The sequence below is a fragment of the Scardinius erythrophthalmus genome (genome assembly GCF_964197995.2).
Source record: "Scardinius erythrophthalmus genome assembly, chromosome: 25".
NCBI lineage: Eukaryota > Metazoa > Chordata > Actinopteri > Cypriniformes > Leuciscidae > Scardinius > Scardinius erythrophthalmus.
The window spans coordinates 23,765,162-23,787,563 of NC_138245.1; the positions used below are offsets into that span (position 1 = coordinate 23,765,162).

At 38.4% G+C, this 22,402-nt stretch overlaps 2 protein-coding genes across 3 annotated transcripts; both read right to left on the minus strand.

Annotated features, from left to right (window-relative positions):
• Nucleotides 1-2,123: 2,123 nt before the first annotated feature.
• On the minus strand, nt 2,124-10,570 carry vegfd (vascular endothelial growth factor D). Of its 2 annotated transcripts, XM_081357264.1 has the most exons (7): nt 10,337-10,570; nt 6,576-6,774; nt 6,273-6,463; nt 5,362-5,498; nt 4,898-5,001; nt 4,551-4,672; nt 2,124-2,651 (listed from the first exon to the last, which is right to left on the minus strand). In XM_081357264.1, the coding sequence occupies exons 1-6, from the start codon at nt 10,424-10,426 to the stop codon at nt 4,575-4,577; spliced, it is 819 nt and encodes a 272-aa protein (XP_081213390.1). In that variant the 5' UTR covers nt 10,427-10,570; the 3' UTR covers nt 2,124-2,651; nt 4,551-4,574. The 2 variants fall into 2 exon arrangements, with proteins under 2 accessions (XP_081213390.1, XP_081213391.1); XM_081357265.1 differs by lacking the exon at nt 4,551-4,672.
• Nucleotides 10,571-11,591: 1,021 nt separating this feature from the next.
• pir (pirin) lies at nt 11,592-22,097 on the minus strand. The gene is made up of 9 exons (XM_081357793.1): nt 21,938-22,097; nt 21,767-21,859; nt 19,317-19,397; nt 17,322-17,528; nt 15,228-15,312; nt 14,372-14,416; nt 12,607-12,689; nt 12,432-12,498; nt 11,592-12,028 (listed from the first exon to the last, which is right to left on the minus strand). Exons 1-9 carry the CDS (start codon nt 22,025-22,027, stop codon nt 11,910-11,912), a joined length of 870 nt encoding a protein of 289 aa, XP_081213919.1. The 5' UTR covers nt 22,028-22,097; the 3' UTR covers nt 11,592-11,909.
• Nucleotides 22,098-22,402: the final 305 nt, after the last annotated feature.

A 22,402-nucleotide genomic window follows, 5' to 3' on the forward strand; every position in this document is an offset into this window, starting at 1 on the left:
GAAGCCGTCTTAGCTAGGCTAGCGGTGGGTGCGTCAGACGGAGTTACGGCACGCACGGAGATGAAAAGGGTATGTATGGACTTATCTTACTCTGGGGGATACGGCGAATAAGCTAAAGTCCCAAAAAGTCGGCGTGTTCCTTTAAGGGGCATAATGACGAATGTTTTCAAGTGGTCATATGAACAGAATGATTTACAACCCTTGAGTGAAGAGATGAATAGAGCAAATGAGGGCAGTAGGGATGCATTAAGTGCAGGATTTGTCTTATAGGGACGTGAAGGCTGGACTGTGCCTTTGCCGCAAAGTGATCCGTAAAGGTCAAGATATCTTGGACAACTCCAAGGCATTTAACTCTCCGGGGGGCAACGACTGTGACCTTCCACAATAATGGACAGAGAGTATGTGGGCAAGTCGCAACCTGGAGGAAGAGGGTGTCAATGATGATCTTGAGGAGATGAATAGGTTTCTGAGTGAAAATGTCAGGAGTGACAGGTTGCCTTTATTGTGGAATTGAAGTGAAAAGTTTTCAGTGCAAAAATCCTGGAGGTTTTGTTCACCCATCACAACCACATATGTCACAGCCCTCTATTAGAAAATACACATGTATTGAAACTGTATCTTCTCAATAATTCAGTATTTTGTATGCCTATATTCATATAATTATTTATATATATATATATATATCCATCATATTATTTTGTTTACTGCTTCAAAAAAAGCATTTGATTGACCCGATTCTCTAAATGAGTCAGACATTTTAAAATGCTTAATTTAAACGATTCCGAGCATATTTTAAGAGAGCGAGTTAATATTTATTTGTTTGCATCGGTATAAGCTGCTGTTGCAATACAATGTGGCAGAAAATAGCATTTTAGTGGCTCAATCCCTACTTATTGGAAAAACAGGATGATTACTGAAAACGGCTGCTGTTGCACAACTGTCCTTGATGTTTGAGCCAACTATGTTATTTTAGTTTTGTTGGAGTCAGCTTTGATATCGGTTTGTTATACTGGTCGATAGTTATCATCAAACAGGGTGAGACATCAGACAGTGAGTCACGGTGCTCTTACAAATGTTTTGTGCTAATAATGATTTATTCACGTTTGCCCCCAAGCAGCTAAGACCTATTATTAACATCAGGGCTATGATGGCACTACTGTAAGTAAATGGAAGAGTTTCCATGGAAATCTTACCGGATAAAGAATAAGCAAAACCAGCATGAACACTATGTATTTGTTCGAGAAAATTTGTCTCTTATAGTTGGGCATACTGTCATTTAAAAAAGGATTACCAAGGAAAATTATTTTTGTTTGTATAAGTGTAGACAAGAACAAAAGGAGATCTGGAACAAAAATCTACAGGAAGTTTTTTTTAAGTTACAATTAAAGTGTTTTGTTACTTTTGAACTTTTTGTCTGTTCCCACGCATACATGAATGCCCATTTCTATGTGACTAATATTATGGAGATGACAATTTTTTAAGTGTGTAAGCAAATGAATTAAAATAATGCGTAAATTTCTTAAGTAATGCATTCATTAGTAACACTTTAATTTAAGATGATGTAGTTACACGTTACATAAAAAGTGTAAATTATGCATAATTAAAAGTAACCAACCCTAAACCAAACTGTAAGCACATGAAGTAAATTAATATTACTCAGTACTAAGTACAATGTAACTACGGGACCTTAAAATAAAGTGTAACCCGTTAATATATTTGTTACATCCAAAAAGTAATCTGATTACATAATACACATTACCTGTAATGCATCCCCAACACTGCCTGCTATAGTCTTTCATAGGGTATTTCATGACTTTTAATGACTAGTTAATGAAGGATTTGTCTCATAGTTATACAGAGATGCTACCCCAGTCTATATCTATTTAATAACGCAACACTGAAAAGAACCATATTCACTGTTGGATTAATATTGATTTTAGGTTAGACCAAAAACTACAAAACAAAGTTTGGAAAGAGAATTATATGAGCACAATTTGCTCTGGTAAGATTTTATGGGTTTTTGGCCTTTTACATAAATGAAATGTCCTTGAAACATGCCAAGGACCCTCTTTTAGGCTTTCATAATGGTCCTTGAAAACATCACAATCATAGGCCTATTTATTAAATTTGCCATTTTTTATTTGAACAGCATTTTATCTTCGGTACATTTTTCTTACTGTTGGCAGCATGCTCAGTGGTGAACAAAACTTAAAAAGAGGCTTAGTCATTGAGTCATCAAGTACTTCTGTATTTATGTACCATACCGCATAAAGTCCTCTTGTGAAATGGAAACATGACCATATTAGCCCATCTGGAAACATTTTGAAAAATATAACTATTTGAGATATAAATTATATCTAAGAAATTCCACAGATATTCTTTAGGGTGAAATGTTGACTTCAGTGCAAAAGAGACGTATAACTCAGATATCATTTTTCATTGTGTTCAGACAGGAAAAGCAGTGTTGTTGTTATATTTAGAAAGCTATCGCTGCCATGATACTGATGAGATGTTTGAATAAATGTTAATAAAAGTATTTTTATTTGATATAAATAGAGAGATAAATAAATTAAATGGTATTTTGCAGTCTCTACATTCGGCACTTGCAGATCGTCAGGGCGTCGTGTTCATCGTTGTTTTCTCTCTTGCAGCTGTGAAAGAATATATGAAACAGAGTGTCATTGATTAGTTGGTGAGAAACAGCTCAAACCTGACTCCATACCCAGCTAACAGGGAACATTCTCAGGACTTTGGCTAACGTTCTGGCAAGGTTCTCTCAATGCTATAAACAAAACAAAAAAATTTAAGTGACGTTAAAGGGGTCATCGGATGCCCATTTTCCTCAAGTTGGTATGATTCTTTAGGATCTTCATGTAAAGTTTGTAACATACTTTGGTTAAAATGGTTTTAAAACTCAATGGTTGTGTAAAACAACACTCTTTTTACCTCCTCAAAAACAGCTCTGTTCATAGCGACCCGTTTTGGTGCATGTCTCTTTAAATGATAATGAGCAACTGCTCACCCCACCCCTCTCTTCCATAGGGCGTGTCACACGCAAGACACATAAAGTGATGCCTTGGCAGAGTATGTGTATAGGCTAAAGGCCAAAGTATAGGCTAACTAATGTTTGCAAAATGATAATAAAAATTGAAAACGGAACAAAATAGAACATGACCTAAATGTTAGCATAGCCAAGAACATTTAAAATAGCCAAGATTTTTAAAGTTTTTTTAAAAAATTTAGGAGCATGTTTTTGTTTGCTGGGTAGTTTAATATTTGACACGAATCTGAATAGCAGGCTATGCGTATCAGACTGAAAAGCTTTGTTAAGAGATCATTTAAAGTGAGTCAAAATAAAGCTTGACAGGGTCATCAGATCCCAACGTGGAGTGGCACAGCTACGTGGACGTGAAACCTTAATTTGTGCTAACGTTACTTTATAATTTTATGCATAAATTAGGCTTAAAGGGTTAGTTCACCCAAAAATGAAAATTATCCCATAATTTACTTCAAACCATCCTAGGTGTATACTATGACTTTCTTCTTTCAGCCGAACACAATCTGAGTTATATTAAAAAATATTTTGGCTCATCCCAGCTTTATAATGGGAGTGAATGGTCCCTTGTTTTTTGAAGCCCAAAAAAGCACATCCATCCATCATAAAAGTAATCCATACGGCACCAGGGGGTTAATAAAGTCCTTCTGAAGTGAAGTGATGTGTTTTTGTAAGTAAAATATCCATAATTATAACTTATAAACTGCAATCACTAGCTTCCGGTGACAGGCGTACGCGAGTCGAGTTCTGGCGGAAGAGTGAACTGACCCGACGTATGACAAACTCAAGCTCCTCCGACATTTCTCTTTAAAAATTCTCGATTTAGACTTCTAGTTTGTCACCGGTGTTTTGTTTTGCTATATCCTCTATGCCTCCGTGTTCGTCAATACATTATGCGTAGGGTCAGAGTTCACTCTTCCACCAGAACTCGACTCGCATACAGAAGCCAGTGATTTTAGTTTATAAAGTTTATGAAGCTTTGCTTCAGAAGGCCTTTATTAACCCACTGGAGTCGTATGGGTTACTTTTATGATGGATGGATGCACTTTTTTGGGCTTCAAAATCTGAATCACTATTCAGTCCCATTATAAAGCTTGGAAGAGCCAGGATATTTTTTAATATAACGCCAATCGTTTTCAGCTGAGAAAAGAAAGACATATACACCTAGGCCGGCTTGAAGGAGAGTAAATTATGGGATAAGTTTCATTTAAACAAGAAAAAGAAGACTGCAACAATATTACAGTATGAATGCTGAAGTCCTCTGAGGTGATTTGTATTGCAATTGATAAATAAGACGCAAGATAACGGCAGTTGCGTTTGTTTGAATCAAAAGAGAGCGTGAATGCAATATGAGACTGAAAAAGCGCACTGAAATACCAGATGGCGGAATGGCATGACTGACCAATCAGAATCAAGTATTAAACAGCAAACAAATTAGTTTTAATATCCAATAGTGTGAGATAAATTAAATGTATAGTTTTGAAAATAATTCTACCTTTATAAGATTTGTTGAATTGTGTCACGTATGGTGTAATCTGTCTGTCCATACTTTTGGAATACATTCACATCGCTCTACATCAATCTCACAGTCCTCCTCACTGACGGAAGATGGCGGTTCTGGTAAAAAAAAAAAAAAAATGCAAAAATAAAAAATAAATGTGTTATCGCAGGTGTAAAAAAAAAATCAGATATAAAAATCATGTTGTTGTGTTCCTTGTTGGGTCTATATTAAATTAAAGTCCCTGCAATATAGCAAGTAAATAAAAAGTAATTGAGTCATTCGTGCTTTAGGCCAGAACAAGAATTGGCAATACGGGGAGTTGAAATTAATTGCTCACTGACCTTGTTTGCTGGAGGGGTACGTCACACATCGCTCCGCCATCCAGTCCCATATTAAACCTTTGTTGCATAGCCTCTTGTCTTCTGGCTTACGTGTAGGAGACCAACTGTACACAGACACATATTATTATGCCAGAAAGCACTCCTACATATGGCTGACACTCAGCATGGCACAATCTGTAATTTCTCTTAAAGCAACACTGTTGTATCAACAGTGAATAACAGTGTGGCACTGGAAAAACAAGGGTTGGGTCTAACGTTTCAAAGAGTTTGATGATACACTACAACTCAGCCAATTTAAATAAAAATATATTGCACTTAATGTAAGAGTAGGGGAATGTTGAATGCCTCATTGATAACTTCATCAACCTCTAAAACTGTTAACTGGAGAAACATTCACTATTATTTAATCTCATGCAATTTATCTAGTTTCATATTGTTACAGTACATTTGAGTCTGGTACTGACCCGTTCTTCCTGTGCTTCTCACGAACATGTCTGCGGATCAGCGCGTGTTCCTGGCACTTACACTCAGTGTGATTGGCTATTTTCACCAGCACAGGCTCTGGTCCAGATTTATAAGGCGCCAGACTCACACTCAATATCTGTGAAGAAGAGGACGTCTTTTACGAACAGTCAAATGGAACAGTATGTGCACATAAAACACATGTTAAAGGGATAATTCAATAAAAAAATTTAATTCTGTCTTTGGTTTCTCATCCTCAAATCATTCCAAACCTGCATAACTTACTTCTGTGGAACACAAAAGGAGAAATTTTGAAGAATGATACTGGCCGCTCTTTTCCATTAAATTCTAATCGACAGCGACCAATGCTTTAAAATTGCAAAAAGGACACAAAAGCACCATAAAAGTGGCTAAAATGAGGGTAAGTAAATGTAGACAGAATTTTTTGCATTTTTGGGATGAACTGTCCCTTTAAGACGGTGTAAGGGGCTATTCACACAAAACACGTTTTTGCATATCACTGTGCTGCCTTTCCATTGTTTTTCTATGTAAACATGCGAGAGAGGGATATATTTGTCTGTTGCACTCGCATCTCACATCTTGTGCGGCGTCTCACACATGACAGCATATCACTGCACTGCTTTACCATTGACAAGTTTGAGCCTTGCAATCAGATCTTTTGCAGCGTCCCGTGCTTTCTAAAAACATGGCTCTAATTAAAGTTTCTACTTTAAAAAAAATTTCAATGCAAATATGTTCTGTGTGAAAGAGTCCTAAGATTGGATATTGAGTATGCTCTATAACATGTTGAATGAACTGCACATCATTTCCATATAATTAAGCAAGTACAAAGAGATTATATTGGACATTAATTTTTATATAATACCCACGCAATGCAATGAGTAGTGCTCACAGTTTTATTGACATAAGTCATGCTTGTATTACGGCAGGTAACTCCCTCTTTGTTGCAGCAGCCGCCACACCTGAAGACAGAGACGCACGGGGGCTTGAAAAACACTGCTGTATTGGTGCCCAACTCTTTAGCCACGTCTATACACGTCTCTCTGGGCATACACTGTGTTTTCTGCCATTCATCATCAATTTCTGAAAAAGACAAAAACATTTATACTTGTACATTTGCCACCACATTGCTAAACACAAATCTGTGTACTTAGACACCACATATTCTCAATTGTGTTTGCATGAAGGTCTCAACCTTTTAGCATCTGTGGGCTGAAAGATGCAGCCGCATAGCGAGTTGACCTGCGGTTCTCGGGTGGAGAGGTGTCGTCAAAGTGCTTCAGCTTGAGTCTGCATCTCCACAGCTTCCAGTCCGGGTATTCGGTCAACATCAGAAGCTCATCCAGACTTCCAGCTTCCCTCAGTTCTTGTTCCCACTTCTCCTGGTTTATGTCCTATGAGAGAAACACAGTCTTGAATAACGACATTGGGGCTGCTGATTTTAGCACAGAGGCGAACAATTCTCAGAAGAATATGTTTGAGGCATGCTGAGCAAAAATCAGCCACAGTATGGAAGAGCACAGCAGAAGTTAGAAAAATCAAAGGATTTGAAAAATGAATGCCCTAATTCTACACAAATGAGCAACAGATTCTTTCCCCTTGAATCATACAAACTCCCTGCTGTCTGTGAGGTATGTGAAGTCTTGCCACGATAAAAGGCCAACCAGTAGGATATAACCCCCAAAACCATTCTGAGACAGATTTAAATGAGAATTCTGTCCACTAGAGGGCAGTAGTGATAATCAATGTTGGATTTCTCAGCAATTTTTTGGCTGTGTAAAGAATCGGTATTACACTAGGGAAAGGATGCAGCTGTTCCTATCGTCATGACTTATACACCAGGGTTGCATCAGACCTTAAACAGCCCCTTAGTTTTACAACTGCAATATAATCCACAGAGTGTTCCCTCACAACTTGCTGAAAAGATCTATCAAAGAATCTGCATGGATGGCTGGATGAACTCTTGAATCATCTGAAGCAGTTCTAAAGCTCTTCTAAATGGACAAACATACACAATTAGACTTTGCAAGGCTTACTGAATTTTAGGTTCTTTAGAACTTATCTAGAACTTTGTGTTCAGTCTATGTTTGTTGTCAGGCCATAAAGTTCAGATTTTCTGCTTTCAAACCAACTTGTGTAGCCAAACACACAGAACACCCTCTGGCAGAGGCCCACTCTAAACAACTGGAACAAACACTCTATTAGCTCAGTATGGACCACCTGTTTAGAAGCTCAGTGAAGACACAGATCCCAGTGATTGGAGTTTGGGACGCCTGCCACCAATATGAATAGAATATCATGGCTGTTTTGCAAAACATGGATTGAATAACTACTAAGTGCCTGGTGACAGCTGCGGAATAACCTTTACAGAGTCACCAGTGGTCCCTCTTTCAATGACCAATGTCGATATTGATACCTAGAAAGTCAAGTAAACAATGGGCAAATCGTCAAAATAATGCCAATATTATATTACACCACAGCTCTGTCTGAATGTTTCTTACTGGTCAAATGTGAGGTTCGATCTGATATTTTCTACTTTACTACGGGGCTGTTGAATGCTTGAATCTGATTGCTTGATGAACGTTCTAAGGTGTGCAATTATTTTCAGGGAAACACATGGCTAAAGTAGTTCCAGGGTCATTATAGTTCCATATCACTTCGCCAAATGATTTCCTTACAGCCAACAACAAAATTATGTTTTATTATGTACAGAAAGCACATACTATCTTTCCCCCGCTCTCTCTCCCACTCAAACGCACACACACACATACAGTATGGAGGACACACTTGCACAGAAACGTGTTGTCAGCGAAGCTCTGATGATTATATCAGTAAAAAGTTAAGCAAGTTAAAAGCTACATGACAATTCTCACTAAAAATTGCACGGTTTTTAAGCAGATAAACTTACAGTTTCGCTATTAGAGTTTCATTGCTCGTCTTGTTGCTAGGACAATTGTTTTGTACACTGTGGTGGACTATTTGTTTCCTTAAGAAGCAGAAATTTATATTCAAATAAGATTATAAAATAACTTCATAATTTTCAAATCAAATCAGTATTTCATTTCCACGTATTTATTTATTTTGTGAGTAGTCAAGTGATAAGGGCGATAATGTACAGTTACTAGCAGCCAATAGCAAAACATAGGCTACCACTGAGCTTTAGGCTTCCATAAAACTGAATAACAAATGTACACAAATCATAAAAACAAATGATTTGATGAGCATTTATTTTATACAATATTAGCTTGAATCTCAATAATTAATCGGACATGGGTACTTTTTTGGCCAGCCTGATAAATACATCAGTCACCAATATCCTTCATTACAAAACAGAAGAGCAAGTGGACAGAGTTCATGGAGCAGATTATGCCCATGTAAGGTTTGTTGGAGTGCATTTACACACAAACCCCTACACAAAGTCTACCACCTCTCAATCAATACCACATGAGTTATTGAGAATATTGAGTTAAGCAGGCAAAAACCAGTACTGGCTTGGTTTTGATTGTTTACTACACACCGGGTGTGTCCCACAAAAAAAGACTGAATAAAAAAACAGCAATAGAGGCCAAAGGACTTCCAAATCCCAATCATGCTTTTATGAGACGGGAAAGCCACAAAGCGGGCGGAAAGTAAAACAGCCAAGGCTGGGATGGAGAGGGTTGGCACGCGATATGAAAGTCATCAGAGAAGTCTCGCATCCTGCTGTCGTGTAGTGACATTATCTTCTGTGATCCCTTCAGTATGTTTGGGTGGAGACGTCTGCTTCCACTTACCCACACAGACAATGCAACAACAAACAGAAAGAGCGAGAGAATGAGGAGGGGTTTAAAAAGAAAGAATATGAGTTACAACTGTGAATTTTCCCTGGACAAGTTAATGAGGTAGAGGCCCCTAACAAGGAAGAAGAAACTAAACGGGTGAGAACAGTGAGAGTTTGAACATATAAAAGACCCTACGACGCCTCAGGCTGCACTTGGATACCAGGCTTCATGCCACACACACACATACTAACACTGCCTCTTTATGGAGCGTATCTGTAAAAACGAATTGGATATTATGCTATTGCACCACTGCTTGGAACTCATCACCCTTCTTATGTAACCGATCACTGATATACTCACATACACGCACTGAAAAACAGATGAATGGCCTTAACAGCTTGTCTTTGGAAATTCTTACTAGTAGCCATAGTGTTCCCCAGCATGCTTCCAGGGGAACCATCAATCTTACCGCAAAAAATTGCAATTCCAAACATTTTCATTGATTTTAGACTGATTCAAGCCTCATTTCCCAAGGTAACATACAGGAAAATGATCAAATTTGCTATTAAGTCACCCGAAGGTCACAGCAGGAGGCCCCATCCGGCCCTCCTGATCTTATAACAGGTCCCCGTTCAGTGAGTCAGCGCAAATTGACGTATTTTAAAGGGGCAGCTCACCCAAAAAAACAAAACAAAAAAAAAAGTCAGTGGGGTCCAATATTGTATTAGACCCCTTTGACTTTCATTGAATGAATAAAAATGTTCTTTAGAATATTTACACAGAAGAATGAAAGTCATACAGGTTTGGGATGACATTGAGGTGAGTATACTCTTAAAAATGAACGTTCCTTATTAGCATTTATGGTTCCATTTAGAACCTTTAACATCACTGGAATCTTTTCATTCAACAATTTTAATTTTATAAATGTTCTTAGAGCTAAGAAAAAATAGATCTTTTAACAACTGTTCACTGAAAAGTTCTTTGGGGAACCAAAAAAACACCCTTTCGCGACATTTGAGAGTATAAATGATGCCAAACTGGTTCACAACTAAATATGGATATTATAACCATTATAAATGAAAACTCTGTTGAATTAAACCTCAGTATCATTCAAATTCTACTGCGAACAAAACGTGTCCTGTAGTTTTTGCTGCTCTTGGTGTTCTAAATGTATGCTGAGATATGCTATACTCACTCTTTGGGGTCTGTAGGCATCCACTGCTAGCATCAGTCTGACATACAGGAGTAGCAACATGTGAAATCCAGCACATTTCTGTGTCTTCATCCTGCTACTTACTCTCCAGGGTACCGTCCAGCAATTAAGCAGTGAAAGGAGGCCAGTCTGCGTATACACTCGCGCACACTCACAAATCACGCGGCAGCTTTCTCAAACAGGACCACACAGGCACACCAAGAGAAACCTGTGAAAATGAGCTTTCCGGAGCCAAATGGGATCTCCTCTTTAAAAAAAAAAAAAAAAAAAAAGAGGAGGAGGAGAAAGAGGCATCAATCAGTGCTGGTCTAGGACAGAACTTGGCTGAGGAAAAACTTCTGAGTCTTTCCCTTCTGTTTTGTAGGATTCTTTCTGATCAGGACGACACCTTGGTGTTGTCATCCGTCTTGGACCGGCCAAATTTGGCCCAGTGTCTCCACAGACCCAGATGTGTCACACAATATGTGTGTTTGCAAAATCCGCCACAAGCTCACATCCAGTATTCTCCAGCCGCCAGTGCGTGCAAGGCCATCTGGGAGGCGTGCATGTCTGTCCCGTCGATGTGCGCTCCAGTCCCACTCCACTGTCACGTTTCCTGCTTGCAGACTTCCAGGCTCAGTTGCTCACACATGTGGAACATGTGGTTTTAAATGTGATCCAGACCTCTACGGAGGACAAGGAGTGAAGGAGGGGGAAGAGGAGGAGGAGGGGGGAACGGAGAGAAGAAGGGAAAGAGAGTGAGAGAGAGTGCAAGGAGAAGAGAGAGACTGTATCCAGCCAATATCCCACTTAAATGCAGCAAAGTGGCGGGATGAAAAAGGAGGGGAGCTAAGCCGACATGCCATTTCTCTCGTTCTCTGTGTGCGCGCGTCACTCTCAAGCAGATCCAACAATGAGCTTGTAAATGAATCGGGAATCAGAGGAAGCTTTAATGCAGCGTAATGGCTTGTGAGTGCCATTCTCTGCACCCACACTCTACGTGCTCTATCGGATCATCTAAATGCTTTTACTTTAAAAGCTTCAGAAGAATCTATTATCAGCGGTCAAAGGAATCTATTACACGATTGTTTGCGTAGATCGGACATGGTCGCTTTTATAAAATGTGGATGGCCCAGTGGTCCAATATAAGGAAATCCTCAGGGTTAAAGGAAACTTGCCACAGATATTAGATAAAGGAAATCACGTTGAACCAGATTCAATGTGAACCAGAGCCAGATGCAAAATAAAAACGGAAATAAATAGTCAAATGATATATTCTTTAATTATAAGAATGACAGATTTCAGGTGATACATCAGACTACAAATCCTTTGTTACAATCAGAATTACATCAGAAATTTGACCCCAAAAAGTATATAAATTGAAATGCACCCTAAAAATATATACATATATCTTTTAGTTTTTTTTAGTTGGAAAAAGTGGAAGTGCCACTTTTTATTTCAAAAGCACGATTTAAATATCCACTTTTTGAGGCTGCTCAGTTAAAGTTAAAGGCACAAAAAACAAACAAAGCACATATTGGATATGTCCTTATAGAAGGGGATATTCATGCAAACTTTAGAACTTTTCACTGATCTTTGATTTCCAAACTTTTGCCCTCTCAAATCCATTAGTGGCTGATCTGAAATCTGAGATGGCCTGATTAATCTCTTCTTGTGTGTTCATGACAAAGGGCCCTGAAACAAACAAATAAATAAGAAAAATCTATAAATTGTATAACATAGATATATATGTTTATATAACAAATAAATGAGCAAATATATCTTAATTTAAATAAAATAAATGTATAAGCAATATACAGTATATGCAAATTAACAATGTCAATTTAATGTAAATTAAAGCAGCATGTTTGTCCCTTCATCCATGTAAATAATATTTGTATTTGTATTTTTTTTATCTTTATTTGGGGTCTTTTCGCAGCAAATACTGATTTATGCAACTAATTTTATATAATTAATGATTAATCATCAAATCATGCATTTAAATTCAATTAACATTTTTTAAATGTTTGATACCCTTTATTCAAATATTTGGTTATTAAAATGTAGAATATTACCTACCTCTACCATTATAACTTACCATGCTGAACCACAGGCTCATTAATTGGTTCACCAGCAATTAACACAAAGTGAGACTCCTCCTCTGCCTAGAAATAATAATGAAGGAAAAAAAGAGACTGAATTTAGACTAAACCTGAACTTTTATTAAATAAAAAAAACAGAGTAGCTTTACAGGAACAATAGGAAAAGAAAACCTTGTTTTCCACTCTGACACATTCACCATCTTCCAAAACCACCGTGTGGTGTGGTTCAATCGTTCGCAGATCATCGTCTGGGCCTGAGGGGAATTCAAACAGCCAAAATAAATTTCACAATCCTATACAAATTATGTTATAAAACTAGTTCTATCATGACAATTCTGCATGATTTTTAGCATGGTAATGGATATGACAATGTTAAATGAGAACTCCGGTCAATTTTAACATTGAGCTCATTTTATTGTAAATTTGGAGTGCTGTCAATACAGAGAACAACGACAAAAATCGGTGTTGCCTACACCGTGTTATCCTCTTTTTAAAATTTGCACCCTGTTGACTTCAATGGGGCAAGTTTTAAACCTGCTTTTAGCCTCTTAACATCCTTAATGTGTCATTACAAGTGCACAGCTAATGTGAGTGATTCCTTCAGAGTGAACACGGTGAATCTGACTGCAGTAGATGTGAAAGATATGAATAAAAATGATGTTAATTCAGCCAGCGCACATACCTGTATTTACATCCTGTTTTCAGTCGAAGTCCACAGTAGTCGACTGTCGAGTTCACGCGCATAGGTTTAGTACCTATGATCACGCGCGTGAACTCGATAATCACCTACTGTGGACTTCGACCGATAACAGGATGTAAATACAGGATGTGCACTAGTAATGACACATCAAGGATGTTAAGAGGCTAAAAGCAGGTTTAAAACTTGCCCCATTGAAGTCAACAGGGTGCAAATTTTAAAAAGAGGATAACACGGTGTAGGCAACACAGATTTTTGTCATTGTTCTCTGTATTGACAACACTCCAAATTTACAAAAAAATGAGCTCAATGTTAAAATTGACCGGAGTTCTCCTTTAATGCATTTGGTCTTGGCGGAATAGATCTGCTACATTGCTGCGGCTGTTGATTATTGTTGTAGATTATTGCTGCTGCAGAGCAAGTATAGGAACTTGCTACTGCCAATGCACTGCTGTGATTATGTAAGACATACTTGCATATAATTGATATATGCACAAATTGCATATATCAATTACCCATAGCACCATTTACTATAGCGCTGCAAACTGCTATAGTAAATGGTAACCAGCCATTCAAATGTTGAATAGCAAGCTCATTGGTTGCAAATGCGACCAAATACAGAAGACCAAATACTCCACAAACCAAAATAAATAAGAAAAAAATTATGCAAGAGATGTTCTTTGTAGGGTAAAGATGGTCGTGCATCCCACCCACAAGAAGTCTGTTTCTCAACAGCAGCTCAATTTATGCTAAATGCATTTCAGAGAAAAATTAAAATACAAGATTCATTTAGAAACTTCTTTGAAGTCACAGGTGGAGTATTCACTCTTAATGATTGTGTGTTTAATTTCCTACAACCTGGAAATCATCAAAATCAACCTGATAAATCAACATATCAAACACTGCTTTGGCAATCTCATTTCTCAACGTGAGAGTTTAGAGTTGCCATTGGCACAAGATCATAGGAATAGTCTAAATGTCTGTCAGATGTCCGAGAGAGAGAGAGAGAGAGAGAGAGAGAGAGAGAGAGAGAGAGAGAGAGAGAGAGAGAGAGAGAGAGAGAGAGAGAGAGAGAGAGAGAGAGAGAGAGAGAGAGAGAGAGAGAGAGAGAGAGAGAGAGAGAGAGAGAGAGAATCATAAAGCACCTGCTCGAATTTCAAGGTCAGAAAGCTGCTATGGTAATGGATTTGCCTGTAGGAGGGCAAAGTTTCTTTTTATGTGGTCTTCATTTGAACTCACCAGTGCATAAAGAACCTGTGAGGGTGTAGATGAAAGCGGTCCAACCTGAGAAAGGAATACGATAATTAAAACAATGGAACTATATAATTATAAAATAATAAGTGTAGGAGTAATACACTTTTGACATTGAGGTAACTGTCAAAAAGTGACTCAATTTACATGAATATGTTAATATACAGTGGGGTCCAAAAGTCTAAGATCACACTGAAAACATGAGATTTAAACCCGCAATAAAAATCGGAAGATGTGAGATTGACATTTTGTTAGGCCATTCTGGGGCTACATGTGGATGCAAACGGGACCAGGATTGAAAAGGCTGACCGAACCTTTCCAATAGTTTTTTTGGTGTCCTTGAGGGATTTTCTGTGGTCAGTTTCTGATAATGATGTACAACAAGCTCAAGACTAATGCCAGTAGGCTAAACTGTATCTTTAAGAACACTAAGTGTGAGTCAAACTGTTCCATGTATACAAGAACATGTCATACATTTGGATTAGTTGTGTTACTTGACGTCTTGCCTTTGTAGCCAAAGGAGGAGTCACTGTTGTGACTCAAAGAATCAAGTATGACTTCATTCACGATTTGAGCAAAAATGAAACAATACTGTATTTTCCCAGAACTTTGAGGGAGGAATGATGTTTTAGTTGCGCACTTAAGGGAAATTAAGAGTCATATCTTGCTAAATGTGTTTGCCTTTACAAGGTTTCCCTGGTAAACCATGTTTATAATGACAAAATTGTGAACACTGTACAGTAATTTCGCTCTGTAAGTAAATTGGGATTTAATGGAAAACTCTCCCTAACATGGGGGAAAACACATGTAATTAAAAAAAATACATCTGATAATCATCTTTTACCTTTAGGAACAGGTTGCACATGCTTTGCACCTTCCTTCAGCATAAAGTCGAGGTACATGGTTGGAGTTCTCGTGTAAACCTTTGACTGACAACAGAAATAACATGTAAATACCACAACACAATGTTTTATTACAGCAGAAGACTACTGTGACAACAACATTTTATGTTCTTTATTCATAACATTCATTTTTACCAGATTTCTTTATTGCTACAAGACAAAAAACCTAGATAAATTGTTCAATATTGTTTAAATTATGAGCTCTAACAGATGTAAAAACATTGTGTGTGAGTTCCAGTGCATATCTGGTTCCAGTAAGCCCAAGTATTTGGCTGACCCACATTTAACTTCAGCGCCGCATCCACCCCTCTGCCCTAGAGAAACCCTCCATAACCACATTATACGTTTAAAACATTTTGCAAAAAACACTTCCAATGAAGTCTGCTCCAAATTTCCTGCTGTTGTCTGAGAGAGGGGGAAGAGGATGGCCTTGCAGCAACAGTTAGCGTGATGAACCCCAGTATCAGATTGTAATTCGGACGTTCCGATTGGATGGGACATTTACAAAGGAGTCGGCCGTTTGGATCAAACATTCAGTGATAGCTGTGACTCAAGGCTCTTGTTTTTTGCCTTAAATCATAGATGAGAAAAGACAGACAGAAGCGTGGGTAATAGCTTTAATGTGTTGATAAATGGATGGACAAATGAACATGTTTGCAAAATTACAGACGATAAGCAGATGCAAGTGTCAGGGAGATGGAGGCGTACAGGCTACTTTTTTTCACTTAGTGGTTTGGTTCATAGAGTTTAGAATAATTATGAGGAGCATGTTTTTTATCACCTAATAAACAAGCAGTCCTCTTGGCTGGCAAAATCATCCATACTTCAGATTAATGTTTCAGTATATCAAAAAACTACAGAGACAGTTCCAACCTCCACCTTTTTATTCCAATAAACAACTTCTGAAATCATTTTTGGAGGTTTTAACATTTATTGATAGTGAAAAGAGAGATATGAATGGAAACTATGGGAAGAAAGACAAACAGGATTGAGGCCCTGTACCAAATGGCACACTTCATATGCACTTATGGTCCTGTAGACTTGCAATGGCCGCAGCTTGAGTGTGATCGTGAAGTTCACGAGACAGAAGTGTGCTCGCGAACGTCCCCTTTGCGGTCGACATGCAGCCTCAAAGCGTACTTTTGCCTAGCCCACACTGAGGCGAGCTCTGCAGCAGACTTCTTCTCGACAGTCAAAGCGACGTTACTCATAGGAAGATCACGATTATTTAACGTGCCATTTGGGACAGGACTAAGATTGCTCTATGAATCACTTGTGCTAACCACAACCTTTCAAGAGGGTTCCCAAATCTTTTCCCAAATGAATTTCCATGGCTTCTCCAGTTGTTTATGATTACTGGATAAATCCTGTTCTAAATGTTTTAAAACAATTCAAATTTAGATATATTTGCTTATGAATGATACATATCAATTTGTGAACAGTTCTGACTGGAAAAGTCTAAGGTATTTCGGCAATCCTATAAGATCATTACAAATCACAACGTATCGTAGGCTATGACGCAAGCTAGTATAGAAGAATAAAATGTCATCGGCATGCGCTAGATGTAAACAAATAGAGCAAGATGAATCGTAGGGAGCGAAAGAGGAGAAAGGAGGAGTAGATTTAAGTTTTAGCGCCATGTTGCGTGGATCAATACGCCATTTCATGTTGCATTTTTATTGGCTAGTCAGTAGAAACAGGTCGTAAAAGCAAACACACTGTGAGATAATCATGCTAAATTTCTGGCGCTGTCATAAAATTAATCGCAGGCTATCTTTGGTCGCAAGACCGTGACAACGTTCGTCTTTGAAAATCTCTCATTGTATGACATAGGACCACTGTTTAGGAGCCGCGACCACATAAAATCGCCACGATTGGTCCTCTTTCATCTTGGACAGCCCAAAATCGTTCAATGTGTACCGGGCATAACTCCAATGAATGATTCACAAACAAATCAGATATCACTATAGCTTGTGAGCTAGTTTTATTCTACACAAGCACAATCTCTGATGTTTCTATGACCATAAAACACCTACCTTAACTCCAAGAGCTTCCCCCGAGATGACATTCACAGTGACTCCATCTTTGCTGGGTTTGGGAATCTCTTTGCTCTTCAGCTCCTGGTACTGAGGCTCCACCATCTTATCTGCACTTTTCAGGTTCACCCAAAGCTGAAGGCCATGAATGCGTCCGTCTGACACAGGCATCTCAGCATGAACCACCCCACGACCTGCAGTCATCCACTAACACAACAGAGAACAAATACATAGCCAAGTAAGAACAAAAACGAATGTTTTATTCTATTCCTAATGGTAGACCTATCTGGTTGTAATCACCAATAAACAGACTAACCGCTTGGTTTAGGGGCTTTTACACTGGTTAATGTCATCTTCATGTTGAGCAAGAGAGATGTTTATGAGCTTATATTTCAACGTAAAAATGAACCACTGCAGTTTTACGACAACAGCTTAATATCCCTAATGGCGCACTTTTCTTTCTCCTCTTCCTTTCTCGTTCTCTCTTAGTGAAAGTTTCCACTCCTTCTGAGGTTTAGCAGCCCCTCTCAGGGAGCCATTATGCAATAGGAGGTTTGAAACGTGAAACACTCATGCAGCTTTTTTCTGGTATTATCAGGGAGTCCCTTATGTTTGATGGTGAGGCAGTAGCCCAGGTAGCTGGAGGTTAGGTGCGAGCTGTAGTTAAAGTAGTAAGTGCTACAGACCTATTAAAGGCCCATTAAAATTCCCTCACTGACCCGGGAGAAAGTGAGACAGCTTTACGACACAGGAAAACACAGAAAGTGCCCTACGGGTATACAAGCTCTTAGTCCATTTGGTGAGCGAATGTGTGCATGGATATAAAATCCTATTACATGTAAATACATTTTTTATAGCTTTCATTTTAATCAATTTTAACTTGCATTTTTACAGCATGCATATAAAAAATAAAAATGGTGGCTTTCATCCTATCCATGAAAGACTTGCCCAAGTGTACACTTTTGGTGTACATTACTTTTGGTTCAGTAAAAGGCCCTTTTAAAACAATATTAGATATTAAGAGTCAGATTTACTAACAGCTTGCGCCAGCGCAAATCCTCTTTTGGCATTATAAAAACGACTGTCAGGATTTACTATGGATTTTACACTCAGTGAGAAATTAGACTCAGTTATTTTTGCATCTGACCTTGTTGCATATGCATTTGTTGGAGTTTCCCTGTCAGGCCGCTAAATTTATGGGAGGAGAATATTTAAATGAATCATGCAACGTGATTTCCTAAGGTTTGCAGGGGTCAATTTCAATTGATAAAACCGTCAATTGACAAAAGACTTCACGCATACGGAAGTTAATACGGTAGACATTAAAGTAAGCAATTGCGCATTTATTTATTGTGTGATCTGCCACGAAGCCAGCTAATTTAAACACAGGCAGTAAAAAAACAAAGAGGAGGATGTGAAAAAAGAGAGCAGAATTTTTAAACATTTATGATACGGGCCCTCATATTTTGCATAGAGCTGTCATTGTAATACTTATGAGTTCTGACCTTCCACTGACTACCTTTCGCAACTCTTGATAACGTCAAGTATGTAAGATCTTTGAAGTGATTCCCATGAGCACAGAATTGTGTCAAATGTTGATCATCTGAATTCCATTCCAGATTCCATGTGGTTTGTGCTGTTCACTCTGTCATGGGAACAACTGAGTCACGAAAACACCTGATTTGGGGCACATTTACCTGCAGTCTGGTTTTGACGTCATTCCTGCACCACACTATTGTCAATAGTGTAGTGCTGAATGAAGCACAGCTCACACAGAAATCACTTTCAGACCAAGAAACGGCATCAACACTGCAAATTCATGTGACCAACCTGAACCTGTCGCGGAGTCTGCTTGGGAAAATATTTCACCCTCACGGAAAATATCTCAATTTTGCCAGCACAAATTCGCTGAACAATGGTAAATATGACAGCACTTTAAGTAATGAGTGTTTCATCATTTCGAGAGATGGTTAGGAGGTCTCATTGTTGTTCTACCTGAAGGTCCCCAGGCTCCAACCTCCCACTGTGACCACAGAAGTCTTCATGGGCTGTTACTCCACTCAACAAGTATGTTACCTGTGAAACAAATGAAAACAAAACCCTTACGTCTGAAGTATTCAAAATAGAGGGATGAGGTGTAAGATTGGAGTTTTCTGAAAATGAAGCAGTTTCTCGGGGAAAAATTCTCGCAAAAGACAGAAAGTATGGAAAAGTCATCAACTTGATGTTCATTTAGAGAAAAATAAACATGTCAAAAGTCGTACAGGTGAAAGGTGAAACATATTTCAAGGCTGTGCTTGCAGAGTAGACACAAAAATTTTATGTTCAAGGGGATTTTGGTAAAGCCCTGATGGACTATAAAGTTAAATGCAAAAAGCAGATATATCCCATGCAGTGAGATGGAAAATTTTAATTGTTAATGAGTGACGCTGATGATGAATATTTGATCAAAATCTTACAGTTAATAATTCTGGCACAAATAAAAATGTACATGTTTTATGAATGCCCAGTAAAGGTCTTTTAGGCACCATAAAAAACATAGTTCTTCCAAGCCAAGACAGAGCTAGAGGCTTGATGCTAATGTGTCATTATCTAAAATTTGCATATATTATACAAGCGTGTTTTCAATGAACAAAATCTGCCTGCAGCCGTTTCCCATTTGTCCACAGAAAAAAAAGCAAAAATGAATCTCCATGGTCAGCTGAGGTGGTCCGACATACACCCTGGAGGGATTGCATGTCATCTCCCACACAGACACGTTGCTCTCAACAGGATACGGGACGCAGGGTAAGAGGTCAACATCTGACCCCTCAGAGGCTTGCTTGACCTGTGGCCACAGGCAGCCTGTGATCTCTAAGCACAGCTGCGATCTGATGGTCACGTGACCGTTCGCGAACAAACACACCTGCATGTCTCAAGCAACATAGATGACCCGATGAACAGCCTGGACATTTGTGCCTCACAGCCTCGTTTTAATTTGTGTATATCCTATAACTAAAGTCCGTTGTATATTGTTTGTCTGTGTTGTATATCCCTGCAAATGACCTCTTTAGATTATTTGGATTTAGAGTGCTCTCTTAAGCAATCATTTCCAGCAAGTCTGACAAATATTAGAAGACAAATCCATTCGTGAAGGAAGGTGACACAGAGTGACTCATCCTCTATAAGAAATGAATGCAGATGGCAATTGATGACATCACACTCATAAACAAGTCTAAATGATTTCCACAACCGCACTGACCGCTTTCCATAGAAACAGTTCATGCTAGACATTTTGTCAAACTGTGAGTTAACAAATGAGTACATCAGATGTTGTAAATAAATAATCAAGGAGACAAATTCAGAGGCAAAGTGAGTTGGTCAGCTTTTCTTTAGTCAAGTTTCAAATAATACTCTCAGGACAAGATCTGGCCAAAACACTGTCATTTTGAAGGAAGCGTTTTTAATGACCATACATCCTCTCACATTGAGTGAACAGAACTTGAGTAACGTTACTCAAACTGCCAAAAACAACGGGAGTGGTTTACTGGATGATCTATATATTCTCGCCAGTCGCCAGCCTACATCTTTCATATTTTTTTCTGTGTTTGGACATTGCATATGAAAGAATTATCACTCTAAAGAGCATCTGATTGGACAAGAGTATAGTGTAGGATGAGTCATCAATATTTTTGGTCTGTTACATTTTAAATGCATATATCTGCTAAAAGTTCATTTTGTCCATCTTTTGGGAGTTCATAAACATATAGACGACCTCATCGCTAACATACATGAACTAAAAGCCAGTTTGGGCGACTGTGCTGTGAGAAAATATTAAGAATATGAGCCCTCTAGTGGTCAAGAGGTGTCAATATTGTCCTTTTGATGGGTCCACATCCACATTCTTCTATTTGAACTCTCTGCATAGTGCAGCCTATTTGAAAAAACTGTTAAAAATTCTCAGTGTCATAATTTAAGGAGAAATGTAATACTTCATTCAGACGGCTTGCAGGACCATCATTCATAAACACGCAGAACGGTGTCATCACGTTGTATCTGTTACTTTTATCAGCGATTATCTGAGTGGACCAATCATAACCCGTTTGTCATTACAGGATGAGAATCCTATTTAAATGCCCCACCGTAAACAGATTTCCGGTTGTTTGCCAGAAGAAATTTTTATTATTATTTAGTAGAATTAAATAGTTACACATTTAAGTGTACCAACGCACTTCGTAAATCAAAAATAAAAGTCCAGATTTAGCTTTTTGAGCCGTCACGCGCCCTCTGGCGGAAGATTCCGTGTTGTTCTGGTCGGAAGCAACAAGGTATTGGTTTAGTAACATTAATCCACTAATAATTTCAGTTTATTTCATCTGACAGCACAAATTCATGGATTTGACATTAAGTGTCGCCCTTTCCATGACAGCAATGTAATGGTATGGTTTTAAAATACACGCGTTTACCGTCTCAAATCCACGGTGAGGATGATCAGGAAAACCCGCTGGTTTGGCGATACAGAATTCATCCAGCATCAAAAAGGGGTCGAGATTCTTCAGCTGAAATCAATCATAATGCAGTTTATTTATCGTGCATTTCGAGGCAAACACGTAATACGAAAGTGAACAAACCAGCACCTCGTTCCGTCCAATGCTCCTGCGAACTCGAGCTCCGACGCCTTCAGACTGTTCGACACTCAAAACCATCTTAGAAACTCTTCGCATCATAACACCTTGGTATCTACTTATGTTATGATCACAATATTTTGCTTCAGCTCTCAATTTGTGAGCGCTCAAATGCACCGGAAGTCAAAAGCTTATTCAGATGCACATTTATTTAAACAAAAACTCTGCTTTGCAATTTCATTCGCTGTCAGATTGTATGTATTCACCTATGACAGGTGTTTGTTTTATGTTGACAGTTTGGGTTTGCTGCCAAGGCTTCCTACACAGATCACAATACCAGCAGATTTAGATTAGCCTATTTAAAGGCGCAGTGCAAGTCACAGTGACTATGCAATATTTTGAGCCACAAAGAGTGACTGTGCATTTACACATGACTAGCAGATTAATAAAAATGCATGAGATTTATTTATTCATCAA

Bases quoted from the DNA above. Each gene is read 5' to 3' on its own strand.
- vegfd (XM_081357264.1), bottom strand. From the start codon at position 10,426: ATGAAGACACAGAAATGTGCTGGATTTCACATGTTGCTACTCCTGTAT. The intron at 6,464-6,575 runs GTTGAGACCTTC...TGTCTTTTTCAG, and splicing joins CAGCCCACAGATGCTAAAAG to AAATTGATGATGAATGGCAG. The intron at 5,499-6,272 runs GTGAGCACTACT...TCTTCTTCACAG, and splicing joins TGACTTATGTCAATAAAACT to ATATTGAGTGTGAGTCTGGC.
- pir (XM_081357793.1), bottom strand. From the start codon at position 22,027: ATGATGCGAAGAGTTTCTAAGATGGTTTTGAGTGTCGAACAGTCTGAA. The intron at 17,529-19,316 runs GTAGAACAACAA...CTGTTGTGTTAG, and splicing joins TGGAGCCTGGGGACCTTCAG to TGGATGACTGCAGGTCGTGG. The intron at 15,313-17,321 runs GTAGGTGTTTTA...TTCTGTTGTCAG, and splicing joins GGGAAGCTCTTGGAGTTAAG to TCAAAGGTTTACACGAGAAC.